Source organism: Podarcis pityusensis, assembly GCF_964106645.2.
Source record: "Podarcis pityusensis genome assembly, chromosome: 17".
Lineage (NCBI taxonomy): Eukaryota > Metazoa > Chordata > Lepidosauria > Squamata > Lacertidae > Podarcis > Podarcis pityusensis.
This window is the reverse complement of record NC_138042.1, coordinates 34,418,179-34,434,518: the sequence shown is the minus strand read 5'-3', so window position 1 is coordinate 34,434,518 and position 16,340 is coordinate 34,418,179. Positions and strand designations below refer to the sequence as shown.

At 40.3% G+C, this 16,340-nt stretch overlaps 2 protein-coding genes across 4 annotated transcripts in view; one reads left to right on the top strand and one right to left on the bottom strand.

Moving 5' to 3' along the window:
• The window catches only part of GTF2E2 (general transcription factor IIE subunit 2), a 31,428-nt gene that overhangs the window by 2,380 nt on the left and 12,708 nt on the right, over positions 1-16,340 (top strand). For all 3 annotated transcript variants that reach the window (XM_080986991.1, XM_080986993.1, XM_080986992.1), the window contains exons 2-3: positions 304-470; positions 15,853-15,944. In XM_080986991.1, the coding sequence (XP_080843117.1) occupies positions 308-470; positions 15,853-15,944 (255 nt within the window). In that variant the 5' untranslated portion in view covers positions 304-307. The remainder of the gene's footprint in view (positions 1-303; positions 471-15,852; positions 15,945-16,340) is intronic.
• Positions 6,499-13,665, bottom strand: SMIM18 (small integral membrane protein 18). Its single transcript, XM_080987041.1, has 2 exons — positions 12,816-13,665; positions 6,499-7,120 (listed from the first exon to the last, which is right to left on the bottom strand). The coding sequence occupies exons 1-2, from the start codon at positions 12,973-12,975 to the stop codon at positions 6,789-6,791; spliced, it is 492 nt and encodes a 163-aa protein (XP_080843167.1). The 5' UTR covers positions 12,976-13,665; the 3' UTR covers positions 6,499-6,788.

Here is a 16,340-nt window from a genome sequence, read left to right as displayed (position 1 = left end):
TATTAGGAACAGAAATAATGTGGCAATCCTGTGGTACTATGATTATTCAGGGGGCATTTTCTGCCCTCATTCTTAGTCTTCCATGGTGTTGCCCTTTAGCCTCTGCCTACTAGGCGACAGTTCCCACTGATGTCCTCTGAGGGAAATAGAGTGGGACTGACTAGCTAGATCTTGTTCAACCCATGGTGAAGACAACTCTTCCCATGTTAGCGGCTGACAATGTCGGAACGCAACTATTATGTATGATGTAAAGCTCTGTATAAATACAACACATTCTCACTAGTATTTCACTTTTTTTGACAGAATTATGGATCCAAGCTTGCTAAGAGAACGAGAACTTTTCAAAAAGCGAGCGCTCTGTACTCCAGCTGTAGAAAAACGTCCAGCACCCTCTTCTGATTCCTCATCTTCTAAGAAGAAGAAGACAAAGGTAGAGCAGGGTGGATCATCAAGCTCAAAACAGAATGCAGGTTCGTGGGTTCTGCTTTTGGAGTTTAAGCAGAAACTCTTCTTCTTATGTCCTATCCTTCCAGGTCATTGAGCTTTATGTATACATAACAATCTGATTAACATGTCACAATGAACCACAGCTGAAATAAATGTGAATGTGCATTGTGCTGGTATATGCTACTGAAATCTTGCATGTTTTATGCCTTACTACTGCTGCCACATTGCCACACCCAGGTTTGTGGCTGGTTTGTTTCCTGGCAGGAGTAGGGGAGGAGTGAAATGCCTGCAGTTTTAGTAGCATTCACAAGCTCACTGTTCTTTTACATTAAACCATAGTTTAATAGTGGCTTAATGTTTTTAAGATGTTTTACCACTTGTTTTTTGCTGCCCTGGGCTTCTTTGGAAGAAAGAACAGGATATAAATTTAATAAATAAATAAATAGATAATGTGCAAACCAGGGCACCTTGTATGTTTCTTCTAATGGTAGTTCTGTGGTAGGGGGTCGAGAACAATTTAGATCAGTTAATGACTTGGAGAAGTTGGACTATACCCCTTTTCTCAAAAAATACTACTACTAATAATAATTGACATAACAGAAATGGAACCGAGGGACTGTTTTTCTTGGTTTGTGGTGCTCCTTCAAGAGAGAAGTAATATTATCTGAACTTTCATGCAGCAGAGCTGTGTTGCTAAAGTGGTTCTAGCTCTCATGATAGTATTTTGTTAGTGTTTAGTTTTTTTAATACAGGTTCCAGTCACATGAGTGAGGCTACTGTGTATTTCTACTCTTAGAATAAAAAATTAAATCATCAGTTAAGATTCCAGTATCCCATTTCTGGGCCTTTATGCTGTTAATTATGTTATATCATAGCCTAGAAATGTGAGAAGATGGAATTAACCCTGGCTTATATTGAGATTTCTGTTTGAGTGGCAGGTTTTTTGCAGCTGGTGATAGGAGCCCATGCAGGCAAGATAGGAGCAGTAAGGTAAGGAGACTTGCTTCGCACTAGCAGCTGGACAAAGGAATAGAGTAACACTATGCTCTAATAAAGCAAGCCTCATCATTCGGCCAGCTCCTGTTGCGTGATTGCCATTCTTTCTTTCCTCCAGACGTCATTCCTCAAGTCAATGATCATACACTTTCAGGGCCAATTCTAAGAATTGCAAAGTTGGTGCTGCTGTTGATGTAGAGTCCTATCAGCCAGTTAAGCAGTTGTAACTTGAAGTGTTGAGTATTGCTTAGAATTCACTGAGACTTGCTTGTGGTTAGGAAAAGATTGCTGTACCACTCACCCCATGGCAGAATCAGTTCAGTCATTTCCTCCCCCCACCTCATTAAACCAGATTGCAGAACTAAATGTTACATGAGCCTGCTGCCAAGAATTGCTTGTCCTGTCATCACCATGCTGTGTTCCCGTGCTCTGCATAATTGGATGGCAGCAATGGGACCTCATAGTGTAATGATGTCATGGCATCAAGTTGTACTGTGTGTTGTACAGATTTTGGTGGAGGTGGGAACCCAACACAGGGCTACTTAGATTTGGTGCCAGCCTTGCTTTTCTTGTAAGGCTTCAATCCTCTCAAAGTCAAGAGCAGGAAACAGTGCTGTTTTCATATTAACAGAGTTCCTTCCTTGCCTGACTGTTCCAAATATAAAAGGAAACACAGCACATACTGTTGGGTTTTTCATGTTTTTTAACCAAGTTGTCAGCCCTACTGTGTAGATGCAGGGTTGACAAATACAGTGGTGCCTCGCAAGACGAAATTAATTCGTTCCGCGAGTTTTTTCGTCTAGCAAATTTTTCGTCTTGCGAAGCACGGTTTCCCATAGGAATGCATTGAAATTCAATTAATGCGTTCCTATGGTCAAAAAAAGTCCAATCAAAGCCAAATTTGGTACAACAATAGTTTATTAACTGCTCTTTAAAGTCACACATACTTTAAAGAGCATATCAAAAATTGAAGGAACAATAAATTAAGTTTCTAAACATGACAGAAAAACATTTAAAAATCAACAAAGTGTACTGTACATACATTTTCTAAGACTCTGGGGGACCACTCGAAGAAGGTTCCTCTTCCACTCTTTGCTTCTTGCTGAGGAACCTGTCCATGGTCTGCTGCTTCATCCGCCTTTTCAGCAGCTCCCTGAGAGGCAACATGACCGTCGTATCAAAAGTGTTCGCTTGGTCATGTGCCACGTGCTTGTTAGGGTGGTGCCGCTCTGCAAAAGCCTGCACCTCCTTCCACTTCTGGCAAATGTCCCTCAGTTCTTTGGAGGACGGCCGTTCCTCAGTTGCTTCCTCCTCTTCCAGCGAGGCCTGCTCCTGCGCAACCTCTGACTGCAGTTCAACCAGCTCCTGGGTGGTCAGCTCGTGGTCGTGCTCCTCCACCAGCTCGCAGACATCCTCCTCTGTGACTTCCAGGCCCATGGTCCTCCCCAAGGCAACAATGTCCTGCACCACTGTTGACTCTGGTGCATCAGAGTCACTTGGTGCCACACAGTCCAGCCACAGGCTGCGCCAAGCGCAATTCAAATTTCTCTGGCTGATCCCGTTCCAGGCCGTGGTGATCATCTTCAGGCAGGTGGCGATGTCGAAGTGGTCCTTCCAGAATTCCCGCAGGGTGATGGTGGTGCAATCAGTCACCTCGAAGCATCGCCTGAAAAGCTCCTTGGTGTAGAGTTTTTTGAAATTGGCGATGACCTGCTGATCCATCAGCTGGAGCAGTGGCGTGGTGTTAGGCGGCAGGAACATGGTGTTGATGAAGCTGAACTCCTCCAACAAGTCCACCTCAAGGCCTTTAGGATGAGCAGGAGCATTGTCCATCAGAAGCAAAGCCTTCAGCGGCAGGTCGTTGTCCAGCAGGTACTGTTTGACAGCAGGGCCAAAAGCAAGATTGACCCAGTCCACAAACAGCACACGTGTGACCCAAGCCTTGCTGTTGGATCGCCACATGACACTCAGCCGCTCCTTGTCGACCTTGTGTTTCTTGAAGGCCCGTGGGTTCTCCGAGTGGTACACCAGCAGGGGCTTGATCTTCAGGTCGCCGCTTGCGTTGGCACAGAAGAGCAGGGTCAGGCGGTCCTTCATGGGCTTGTGGCCAGGCAACTTGGCCTCCTCCTGTGTGAGGAAAGTCCTTTTGGGCATCCTCTTCCAAAACAGCCCGGTCTCGTCGCAGTTGAAGACCTGCTGTGGAACGTAGCCCTCTGTCTTCACAGCCTCCAGGAACTCCAAGGCAAAGTCTTCAGCTGCAGGAACATCAGAACTGGCAGCCTCTCCATGCCTGACCACGCTGTGGATTCCAGATCTTGCCTTGAACTGGTCAAACCAGCCTCTGCTTGCCTTGAAGACTTCTGGCTCTCCTGAGGTTCCTGGCTGTTCCCGGATGAGGTCTGCGTGCAAGGCCTTGGCCTTCTCACAAATGACGGCCTCAGTCACTGTGTCCCCTGCACGCTGCTTCTCTTCTAACCAGATGAGCAGCAACTTCTCGACCTCCAGAACAGCTGGGCGGTTCTTCACGATCCTGGTGACTCCCTTGGCTGCATCAGTCGCAAGGATCTTCTCCCTCATCTTCAGGATGGTCCCGATGGTCGATGGGTTCCTGCCGTACTCCCTGGCGAGGTCCGTCACACGCATTCCACCGTCGTGCTTCCAGATGATCTCCTTCTTCATTTCCAGCGTCACCTTCTCCTTCTTCCTCTTGCCGGCCTCCGCAGCAGCAGCAGTCTTCTTGGGTCCCATGGCAGCACAGCTCTTACCTTCGTAAACTCAGAAAAAGGAAAAAAAAATCAGCAATTCAAACCCAGAACCAAGTCCTTGAATTCCAAACACCCAACCCAAAATCCAAAAACCCCCAAAAAAGTTTTTAAAGTTTAACTTACGAAATGGCTGCAAATCACCAAAGTCTTCAAAGTCCTCAAATGGCTGCAAAAGAAGTTTTGGGAAAGCTTTAAAAATCACCAAAGTCTTCAAAAACCTCAACTGTTCCCCCAGCCCCTCCCCAACTGTTGCAAACCCCTCCTCAACTGTTCCCCCATCCACCCAGCACACAGAAATTCAAACCCAGAATTTTTTTCCAAAAAAACCAACATGGCCCAATGGTCACAGAAAACCATAAAAATTAAAAAAAAAAACCACACAAGCTTCCAGATTCTTGCAAACCCCTCCCCAGCTGTTCCCCCAGCCACCCAGCACACAGAAATTCAAAACCCAGAATTTTTTTTCCAAAAAAAACAACATGGCCCAATGGTCACAGAAAACCATAAAAATTCAAAAAAAACCACACAAGCTTCCAGATTCTTGCAAACACCTCCCGAGCTGTTCCCCCAGCCACCCAGCACACAGAAATTCAAAACCCAGAATTTTTTTTCAAAAAAAACCAACATGGCCCAATGGTCACAGAAAATCATAAAAATGCAGAAAAAGCCACACAAGCTCCCAGATTCTTGCAAACCCCTCCCCAGCTGTTCCCCCAGCCACCCAGCACACAGAAATTCAAAACCCAGAAAATTTTTTCAAAAAAAACCCAACATGGCCCAATGGTCACAGAAAATCATAAAAATGCAGAAAAAACCACACAAGCTCCCAGATTCTTGCAAACCCCTCCTCAACTGTTCCCCCATCCACCCAGCACACAGAAATTCAAACCCAGATTTTTTTTTCCAAAAAAAAAATAAACATGGCCCAATGGTCACAGAAAATCATAAAAATGCAGAAAAAAACCACACTAGCTCCCAGATTCTTGCAAACCTCTCCCCAACACCAAGTCCTTGAATTCTAAACACCCCAACCCAAAATCCAAAAACCCCAAAAAAAGTTTTAAAAGTTTAACTTACCAAACAGCTGCAAAAGAAGTTTTGGAAAAGCTTCAAAAATGCAGCAAACTCTTTAAAAAGCTCTAAAAGGCCACCACACCGCGTGCAATGTGTTGCTCCTCGAAGTCAGGTTGCAACTGCACCTCTTCCAGCAATGCACCCTGGGTTTTAACGGTTTTACGAAAAAGGAAACAAACTTGCAAGACGTTTTCGTCTTGCGAAGCAAGCCCATAGGGAAATTCGTCTTGCGAAGCAACTCGAAAACGAAAAAACCTTTCGTCTTGCGAGTTTTTCGTCTTGTGAGGCGTTCGTCTTGCGGGGCACCACTGTATGCAATACAGTCAATAGTCGCGCTGGTATGCTTTCAAACTCATGTATTGGCATAAGGCTGGCTTTCATGGCATAATGCTTTCATCAGATGCATGGAATGTTACCCTGGATTGCCAGAATATTATATATATATTGTGGTGTCTAAAGAAAAACATGTTAGCAGAGAGGTCAGAGGAGATGGAATACAAAAAATGCCAACAGCAGTAATTAACTGCAGTGATGTTGATAAATGTCATTGAGTTGGTAAGTTACAGATCGTAATTAATTTACCAGTCTAAGAACAACTTCTTGAATGGTCTCTACAATTATTTTACATCAGCTAAAATCTCATGTATTTTTCACTGTCAGTACTTAATGCATTTCATTTTCTTTTGACCTCCCTGCTAACATAATTTTCTCTCTCTGCACCAGGGACAGCTAACCAGCGGTTCTCCAGTTGTTGTTGTGCTCTCAACTCCCATCAGCCCCAGCCAACAAGGCCAATGGTCAGGGATGACATGAGTTGTAGGACAGCAACATCTGGACTCCTAAAGTTAGCCACTCCTATACTCATTCTCTGATGGAATGCTTATACCATAATGAATATGTGAAGAACTTTAAATACTTGAAATGTACTACATAAATGATAAAAACATTGTTGTTTGCTCATCTAATACCTTCAGATGTGCAGAATTCTAAAATGGTTCTGTGTTGCTATACTTCTTTGGGTTTGATAAGCTTTCAGACTACAACAAATATTTTAAAAATAGAATCAGTCCTACTGCTATTTTTTTACTGTCTCTGCTGTTTTTATACACTTTACTTTGTCTTTTTATATGTTATTACTTGTTGCCTACCTTGGGAAAGAAATATTGAATGACAATAATATTTATTTTAAAATAAATAAATTAAGCAGTAGACATAATTGGTCAGATGAACAAAATTTTACTCCAATCTAGTCAACAGGTTTTCATTGTAAAACAACAAAGAAACCATTTTTACATAAAATCCATTTTCACATAACACTGTGATTGATCATCCCAGTATTAAGCATTTTGTGAACTCTTCAAGTTTCTATCCACCAGTGAACAAAAAATGGTGCTAATGATATTTAAGGCTAAGCAGAATCTGACTTGCTTGGTCAAAAGTTGCAAGCAGCTTTATTATGATATTGAACATAGGTTTTGCTGCAGGTGCTAGCAAAACAGTCCATTGCTACACCACTTCTGTTTCACGTTTCCTGAAGCTGTCCATCATAGATCTAACAGGGTTTGGTTCATTCTCCAAGTCTTTCATAGTTTTGTTTTTCACACAGCAGCAGCAGTCAAGCAGCTCATATAAGAAAGCTAGCACCACCAAACATATTACAGTAAATATAAATATGACCAAAATGACAAAGCAGGCAGTGTTCCAGTTGTCATGGAAAGGATAAATCTTCTGCACTTGAAAACCAAGATATTGGTAGAGGGATGTAGTTTCATTCCAACGGCTATTGTTGAATGTTGCCATGTTGAGAGAGTCTTCCAAGTTCCGTCTCTGCACCAGCTCTGTGTGTTGAAATATACAAACAGGAAAGTTGGTGATTTTCCTTTGTTGTTAAATTTTTATGCTTTTTCCTGTCACCAACAAAATAGAACTGTTTCTTTCTATGTAAATAGTTTGAGAAAGGTTGTTTTGTTTAATTGGCTAATTGTTTGTTCATGTTTCTTGCTATAGTTTTATATAAAGGTGTTGACGTGCAGATACATTAATTCAGTTTTATTTCAAATAAAGCAAAGTTTTGGATCATAGTGCTTACTTTATGTTTCTTACTGTATTGCAAGACTGCATCAGTCATGCGTAGGACTAGACATTTGACTGGACAGATACTGTCAAATAATGGTCATGTATTTTGAAATCAACTTTATTAGAACAAAAAACAGGTTTGACATTTTGCAAATTGTAAAAACAAGTTAACCTCTTTTCCCCCCACCAACCCAATTAACTTACAAAATGGTAATTGCTATCATTTTTAATGTTGGGTAAAGTTTGTGTAAATGTGAACCATTTACTGATCAGTTCTCTCAGTTTCATGCTGAAACATGGTCAGCCTACAGTTGTTGTTTTTTTAAAGGTAAAGTAAAACAGAAAGATAAGCCAAGTAACAGCAACTATTGAAAAACAAAAAAATAGTTTTTAAAAGCACTTGTGCAGGCCATAAATTCTTTGGTTCCTTCAGTAAGCAAGTTGAAGTAATGAGCAGTCCTAGGCAGTGACCGTTGCTACTACTGTATTGTAGTTGCCTGTGGATAAGCAGCAGTAGAAGCTTTCTCTGTGACTGCTATAGGGCTAGGGAGCAAGCAGACTTCACTCTTGAATGCATCTCTGGGTTATTTGTGGGGGGGCATAGGAATTCATTATTCTTTTCAAAATACAGTCCGGCCCCCCACAAGGTCTGACGGACAGTGGACCGGCCCCCTGCTAAAAATGTTTGCTGACCCCTGTAAGCTATAGAGGCATGAGACAAGAACAGTTGGAAAACAAACCAAACATTGGAGAAACAAACCATGATTGCCCACCTGTGAGACAGTTTGTGGTTTGTTGGACATACAGTGGCTTAAACAAATCATGAGTTAGCATTACATGCTAACACAGCCAATGACAATCTTGACTTCATGGAATATTTGGCCATATTTGACTGTTTGGCTGACTGGCATGCCAACCTTAGTCATTTTGTTTTGAATTAAGTTCTAGTGTTTAGAATATAATTCTTTCTTCATAATTCACATCACAGTGTACTTCTATGCAGAAGTAAGTCCCACTAAGTTCAATGGGGCTCCATCCCAAGTAAATTAGCATAGGTTTGCAGCTTTAGAGAACTTTTTAAAGGTCACCAAGATTTGTGTCTAGATTAATGTCTACTCATACAATGGAAATGCCCTTTACTCCCCTCTGCTCCCCGCATACCCTTCCAAATCTGCACTAATAGTATCTCAGACCTTTGGAGCAAGAAGTCCATTCTGCTTGCATTTAGGCATTGTTGAGTTTAGCCCTGATTCCCAGGTTCAGAACAAACCAAGGTGTTAAATCAATTTCTTACCATGGCTTGTTCAAAAACTCCAAAACAACAGTTTCTTGGTTTAGAACTATGGTCACTGAGAGACTTCTGGGTTTAATTACTGTACACTGCACAGAGGAAAAGGAAGGAGCAGCATGTGCAGGGGAAAGGCTAGCACATATTTCAGCCAAATAAGTTAAGATCTGATCATTTGAACAAGGCCTGTATGTCTTCTGGGTCATAGTAATCCAAGTAGTACAGATTAATGTTGGACACTTCATATAATTCTCTGAAATGACAGCTTTTGGTACAAATAACAGCCAAACATCAAAATCAGAAGGGTATCTTGCTGTTTAAAGGGCTCTGAGCATCAATGAAGACCTTGCTTTTATGAATATATAACATTTATTGGAAGTTTAATAAAAATTGTAATTGCCATGACAGTCATACTCTCGAGGTCAAAACAAATGCTAGAATCCTTTTCTAGCCCATGTTTTTACCTAAAGAGTAAAATGTAGGCTAGTGCTATTAATCACAGTTCTATTTTTAAATGAGTTTGATTAACACAATAAGGTCCAAATAACTTTGCATTGTGTGCTATTTGTTGGTACTCTCACATTTATAATGGTGCCTCTCTCTTTATTTGCTTAGATTGTTGAACTCTTTATGGTCTAATTGTAGGAGCTAATGAGATAAGAGTTAAACCAGTGGCTCTCAATGTGAAATACAACTTTTAAAAAATGAGATCTCAGTTTTCTCTTGAGATCTCTAGAGAAAGACAGTAATTGGCACAGGGAAAGTCTCCATCGCTGGGCCTTGGAAGACAGAATTCTGGATTGACTTGGTTGAGGAGAGGCTTCCCCAGTCAAATCGAGAGAGAGAGAGAGAAATCCTGTCTGCTTGTGGAAAGCAAGCTCCCGTTGGACTCCTCACCTGCAAGCATACACCACCACAACCCAGTGAGAGAGCTCAAAATGGGGGTGGGGAATTGGATGGAGCTGGCAAACCCCCACTCACACCCCTTTGGCTGTGAGACATCCTCCACACACAACCCACAGCTACCATCGCCAAAAGAGAAGACCTAATAGAGGCCATTGGGGTCGCCATCTCAATATTAGGACGACTCCCAAAACTGTTCTAGCTCTGCTTTATTATCTGTGCCCCCAACAGGCAGGGAATGCCATGGATCCCAAGCCTCTAGGCCCCTTTTGCTCAACATTGATCAGAAAAGTAATATTGAAATGTCTTGGCCAACATGGTCTCTTCAGCTGCATGACAGCCCCACTCCCCACTCACATGAAGCCTCAGTAGCAAATGCAAGAGAGCTTTGGACTACAGCTTTGAGCTCCACACCCAGAGCTTAAGGAGCTTGATCATCTTGTTTGGGAGGGGCCTAATGTTCTCCATTCCCCATACCTGTTGTAGAATGGGAGAGCACTGATACTGCTTTTGTGTCTTCGATGAAAGCAGTACTAGACTACAGTTCCCCCACCAGTCTAGTCATCCATCTGCTGGATTTTTCTGCCTCACATGGAATCATTGAAGAGCAGGCAGTGTTAGAAACTTGGATAGAAAAGCTAGGAGCCAAATGGCTTCCTGGGACATGGGTTGTAGGCTCCAACACAGAACGTCTAGCTATCACTGAGGGAGTGGGGTGGCAACACTTTTTATTTATTAATTTGATAAGCATGAACTAATACGCAAGTCACACAAGTGACACATTGTTAAGATCGCATTTTTAGCATAAACTGTTAATACATGCTTAGATTGGTGTTTAGAATAAAAATACTGGTACCATACTTCAGTTTTCAAAACATTCTACTCTTTATTGTTAAACTCCTTAACTTATTGTCTATCCTTATCATATACTTTGAGGCTTCAAAACACATACATTTCAGTGATCCTTGAGTGTCAGCCAGGCACGAAAAACGGCACCCAGACTTTTGGAGGTGCTCACAAATAGAGAATCTTTAGGCACAAAATGCGCCTGGCACCCTGCTAATTTTGAACCCTGGCAGCTGGTAAAACTTGTCACAGAAAGATGGCTGGACTTGGCTATGGAGAGCTTCTGTCATTTCTTCCAAAGGCAGTTTTAGTGGAGACAAAAAGACAAAGCCCTTTTGGTAACACACTACATAGACATAGGCAAGAGTCTTAACTAGTGAGAACAGCTTTCCTTTCCAGCTCTCCAATGGTACATAGACTGCCCAGATGTGTGTTGAAAATATGAACATGAAAAGCTAAAAGTGTTGGGATTTATTGAATTTCCTGGAAAGAACTGCCATGAGCTTAATTTGATCAATTTAATTTTGAAGCAGGACCTACAATGTGCTCCAAATTATCAAGAGCAGGGCAGAAGAGGAAGCAAAACACCCACAATAAAAAGAGCATTTGGATTCCTATTGTACTTTGATCCTGTCAAATAACACAAGATACAGGAAAGAAAAGAAAACACCTAATTGCCCACGGTGCCTCTAGCAGGTGCTTGTGCCCAATGATGGTAGTAGAGTTCAGTGAAAGAGATTGGGCCATGTTTTGAAGGTTCCTGTTTAGCCACAACTGACACATAGCTACATAGGATCCAACATTTTACTGCTGTAAATAGAGGCAACAGAGCTTGGGAAGTATATAAAATTATGAGCAAAGTGCATGGCCTAAATTATTAGAAAAGCCTGATGAGTCCATAGGTCATAAAGGTATTGTTGTCTACTGATTGCTTTTCTATGAAAGGAATCCTATATATCTATTTAGCCTAAATATCAACAACCTGACATATTTTTGATGTGTGTGATTAATGTATGAGGCTGTGCTTCATTTTAGTTGAAAAAGCAGAGTTCAGTGGTTAAAAAAACTGATTGTAATCAGACTAATGATTGCTACTGGTGGTATTATGTTGTTATAAATTTGTACAAAGATTTAAAAACAACACATTTAGGGGAAGGGTGAAATATAAACGTAACTATTTAAGAGAGCTTCAGACATGGCTATCAAGGGAGTAACTGCCTTTTATTTTTAAATATTACTTGTGCCAGGAGGATTAGCCCTGATAGAATGTGGTATAAAGACATGATGGTGCTTAGTAAATCAGTAAATGTATTACTGTCCAATACTGATTGTTTTAAGAATGGGTATTTGTATTTACATGCTAACAATTATGCTTTGGAAGGGTTCTTTCTTTTACTACCTTGAGATTAAAATTTTGAAACGAAATGTTTGGCTTTACAGTAAGGTAAATATATATATGTATGTATGCACTTCATTGTGTGCCCACACAATCAAATGAAAGTTAAATATTTCATGATTATTTGTATGTACTTTCTGCTTGACTTATTTTTACTTAGCCATATGGAAAGCAGTAAAAGCACATGACTTGCAAAGTAGGTTCTCTAGGTCATGTTAAAGAAGTTCCGTAAGGAAACATACGACAACATGTTTTTAAGGACAATCTCTGCAGTCTTATACCCACTTATCTGAGAGTAAGACCCATTGAACTCAGTGGGGCTTACATCTGAATAGACATGCATGGAATTGTAATGTTAAATGAACCAGTACAACTTAACAGCTCATGCTTACTCTGAAGTCCCTCTGGTTTCAGTGGGGCTTACTCCCAAATTAGAGGATATATGATTGCAGCCCAAAACAATAATCACTTCACACTTGAACTGGCAGAATCCCATTGAATATGTCAGTGATCCATCTCGGAAGAGGTACAATAGCTAAGTGCTAAGGGTTAAGGCTAGTCTAAGATTCCAGCTTAGTGGGTTTGGTCAATAGCATTTTTGTGTGTGCAGTTTAGCGATAGTTTAAATTTGAAGACAAAAGAATCTTACTAGCACAGCCTTATTTCATATTTATTAACAGTAGCTTTTACCAGGCAAAATTAGATTAATTAGTAGGTCACACGTCGCCTCAAAGGGATTTTGATCACAGAATATTATCTGGGTGTGTTGGGCTCTCTCTGTAAGATGGATGGTCATCAATTCTTCATGAATGCACAGATGGTAAGATTCTCTATTAGCACAAGAGAAGCGTCTCTGCATTTAAGCAGCACATAATCCAGCTTTAGATGCAAGAGAAAGTAAACAGTTTGTATTTTTTTTAAAAAAATTGTAGATAGGGGTCTTGCATGCTTTGATTTATTTTAAAAAATCTGTTTTGCCTTCAGATAATAATTGTACAACAGTTTAAAAAAGGTATAAACCTACCTCTTTTTAGAAAGGATGCTGGAACAGTGCTGATCTGCTGTTTAATACAGCCTCGGGTACAGCTAAAATGGAGCTCTGCTGCTATTGGCTGAAGCAGAATGCAGCTGACAACTTCCTTTATGCTCATTTGCATCAGACCCCTACTCGAGGAGGAAATCATTCATAAATCTGAAATGTAGAGGGTATCTGTCTAGATCTTCTTCCCCTGCCTTGCCATTCCCCCAGAAGCTCCTTTAACCATTAAATATATTTATAAATAATGTGGCCTTTTGTGCTTTTGCTTTGATCCGAGCAAGGCACTTATTGTGTTAATGCCTTCAGGTTTCTTTGCTCTTTTAATGACATACCAAGCTGGTGCGAACCATCCATAACTAGTCAGAATCTTAATAGAAGAGAATTACTGCCTGATCTAAATTTTCCTATATTATTATGTACACTCACACAGACACACATTTTGTCTTTTCTGCTTTGTCAACCATTTATGGTAAAAGGCATTGAAATATTTGAAACTACAGCAGTAGTTTGTGAATTGTATCCGTAATATTTACCTTTTTTCTTTTGTTGCTTTCTGACCCATTTCTATAGCTGAAATAGACAGGGAAGACCAGGTGATAGTTATGAGAATTACAATGTGTTTTGAATTCTTCAAAATGTGTCCAAATTTGTTATTCTGTCTTTCTTTAAAATATTGTAGGCTGTTTTTCTAGCATCTTAAGGCAGCTAGCAAAATACCAGAGATTATTATTAACAACAAAAAAGAAATAAGCCAAAAACAGAATAACCTCTGGAAAATTAGAAATTTAGGTTTTTGTTTTCCACAAAATATATCTGAAAATAATGCCAGTGTTCTGTTTCAATGGATTCGTATTACCATTTAGGAAAGAAAACTGAATTTGTTATCACTTTGACTACTTGTATAAAAGTGATTAAAAAACCATCATTCTAAGTAGTTTTGGGTGTACATTTTCCTTTACCTTTTCAGTAGGAGTACACCAAGGAAGAGAAACTATCAATTCCAGTTAAAACAATATTTCATTTTAATATAACTGACTCTATGAATTGAAAACAGAGACATTGTTAACTATGAAAATCCTTTAATAAATCCATTTTTTAAATTAAAAAAAAAGAGCAAAGCTAGGCCAATCTGAAATAAAGCAAAACAACAACAACAGCTTAATGGCTTGGGAATGGGGTTACTAAATTTGCTTTCAACTATACAAATACGTTCAAGAACTCTGTACCATCAGAAGTATGGTGAGGGGGCATGAGAAAATATAATCTTATTGGCTGTGGGAAGGGATTATGGAACCGTCTCCTTATGGAGGTATTCCTGACCCAATCACTGGTTGCCTTTCCATAAGAACAGAAGACTGTTTCACTGTAGCATTCTTTTAATTAACTAATGCCTTTGTTATAGTCTGTTCACATTATTTTAATAATTTACTGATGGTTTTGCTTGTAGTTTTGTTTTTATTGTATTTTTCTATTATGAGATTCCTTGGGTACAGTTTGTAGAGAAAATCAGCCTGTGAATTGTTATACTGCATAATAACTGAGATAAATCTCAAATTTTCATTCATTGCCAGGAGTCTGATTTTTACCCTAAGTCAGTCTAAAATACATTTATCCAGTTCACTCGACCACTTTGTTTGATACAGTAATTGCAGAGACTTTCCACTGGGTCAGATGTGGTAAAATTATTTTTAGTTAATGGTCTTTTCTGGCACATGAATCCAGATAAGATTGCCACATGTTCGAAATTTCCCGGACACAGCTGGGATTTTGCCATCTGTAACAGCGCTCGGGTAGAAATCTCTTGAGTGTCCAGGAAAATCTGGACGTATGCCAACCTATGTCGGAAGTGTTGGGTTTTTTTGCAAATTTCCTTTAAAATAATTCCAAAACTAAATTTTTGTTTTATTTTATTTTTGTGTCCGGATTTTCACTTTTTGAAATATGGCAACTCTAGTTCAACAAATGGTTTTGCTGTTGGAAACCCAGGGCCAATGGACTTGTGGTACTAGAATGAATGTTACTGGGAAGGATTTGAGAGATCTGGCAACTTTTCAGAGCCTAAAAAATTCAGTGGCCTTTTCTTGCATGTGGGATCTAAAATATATGCTTATTTGGCTTGGTTAGTGCTAGAAAAATTGGGAGGCAGTTTAATTTCTATTTACAGTCTGTAAGACATGGGACAATTAGGGAGATTTTATTTATTACTGTATGTCATCTCATATCCTGCTATTTCTGGGTCTGGTGGACCCTCAGCTGCCTTATAGACAGATGGTTGTACCTAATAAAGTTGTTTGGCTAGTGTAAGGAATTCTGCTTGCGCAACAGGACTTCTTCTTTCGTCCTCTTGTCTCTCCCACCATCTGATCCAGGGGGTTGGGGAAATGATCCCCGCGGGGATTTGAACCGCCGACCTTACGATCAGCAAGTCCTAGGTACTGAGGTTTTACCCACAGCGCCACCCGCGTCCCATTTAATCCGAGGTGCCACTGTAATAATTTACTAGTTGGTTGAAGCATTTATTGTCTCCAGTCCCCTTCACATGCAGTCACCATGCCACTGAAGTGTCTGATAAATAACCATTTGGCCCTACCTGCGTTACTGCTTTACTTTACGTGCTTTTTATCATTGTGGGATCACTCCATGGGAATATGTCTTCTGCAGAGCTTCATGTGCAGGGAACCTCATTCATGCTGTGTGGAAGGCTTGAGGCTCATTGCTGGTAATCTGTAAATATCGTTAACACCAAGGCTGCCAAGTTTTGCAAAACTCCCAGTGTAACACCATTTGTAAAGAGGTACTCCGCTTTAAAAATGTCACAAACAGTTTATTGATAAAGATTACTCCTATGATAATGAACTGTGCTTTGAAAATCTTTGTTTCTCCAAACATGTAATAAGTGCTGTTTCTGAAAATACTGTAATGCATATGAGAACTGCTAGGTCTTGCTCGTAGCTTTTTCTTTGTGGTTATGGTAACAGAAGGGTATATTTAGCCTAAATGAGAACATGTTTTTCCTTTGCAGATCACAGCAATGGATCTTTTAACTTGAAAGCCCTTTCTGGTGGATCTGGCTACAAGTTTGGAGTCCTTGCAAAAATAGTGAATTATATGAAGGTATAATCATTTGTTTCCAGATATTTAGAACAATAAAGTGTGCACCTTCTAGTATAATTTCCTTAATCTCAGCAGCAATATTAAATGTATGTGACAAGGAAAATGGCTAGATGCAAAAAAATGGCATATATCTTTCAGGCATAACTCTGCTGCTTTTGGGGAGGATACTATTCTGCCTGCCAACTGAGGTCTATCATTTCCTGCTTAATCCTTAAGAGTGGGAAATGGGAGTAGGGTATCAGCTAAGCTCTGCCTTGAAGGCTTCTGATTTAAGCACAAATATGACCATACCTAGCAGCACACAACAACCACAAGCTGATTGATTTCCTCTGACAGTTGGTATCCTGGAAACCTTGTTTCCTGTGCGGAAATGACTATAGAAATTAAGAGGTGCAA

Bases quoted from the DNA above. Each gene is read 5' to 3' on its own strand.
- SMIM18 (XM_080987041.1), bottom strand. From the start codon at position 12,975: ATGATTTCCTCCTCGAGTAGGGGTCTGATGCAAATGAGCATAAAGGAA. The intron at 7,121-12,815 runs GTAGGTTTATAC...TTCAACACACAG, and splicing joins AGCATCCTTTCTAAAAAGAG to AGCTGGTGCAGAGACGGAAC.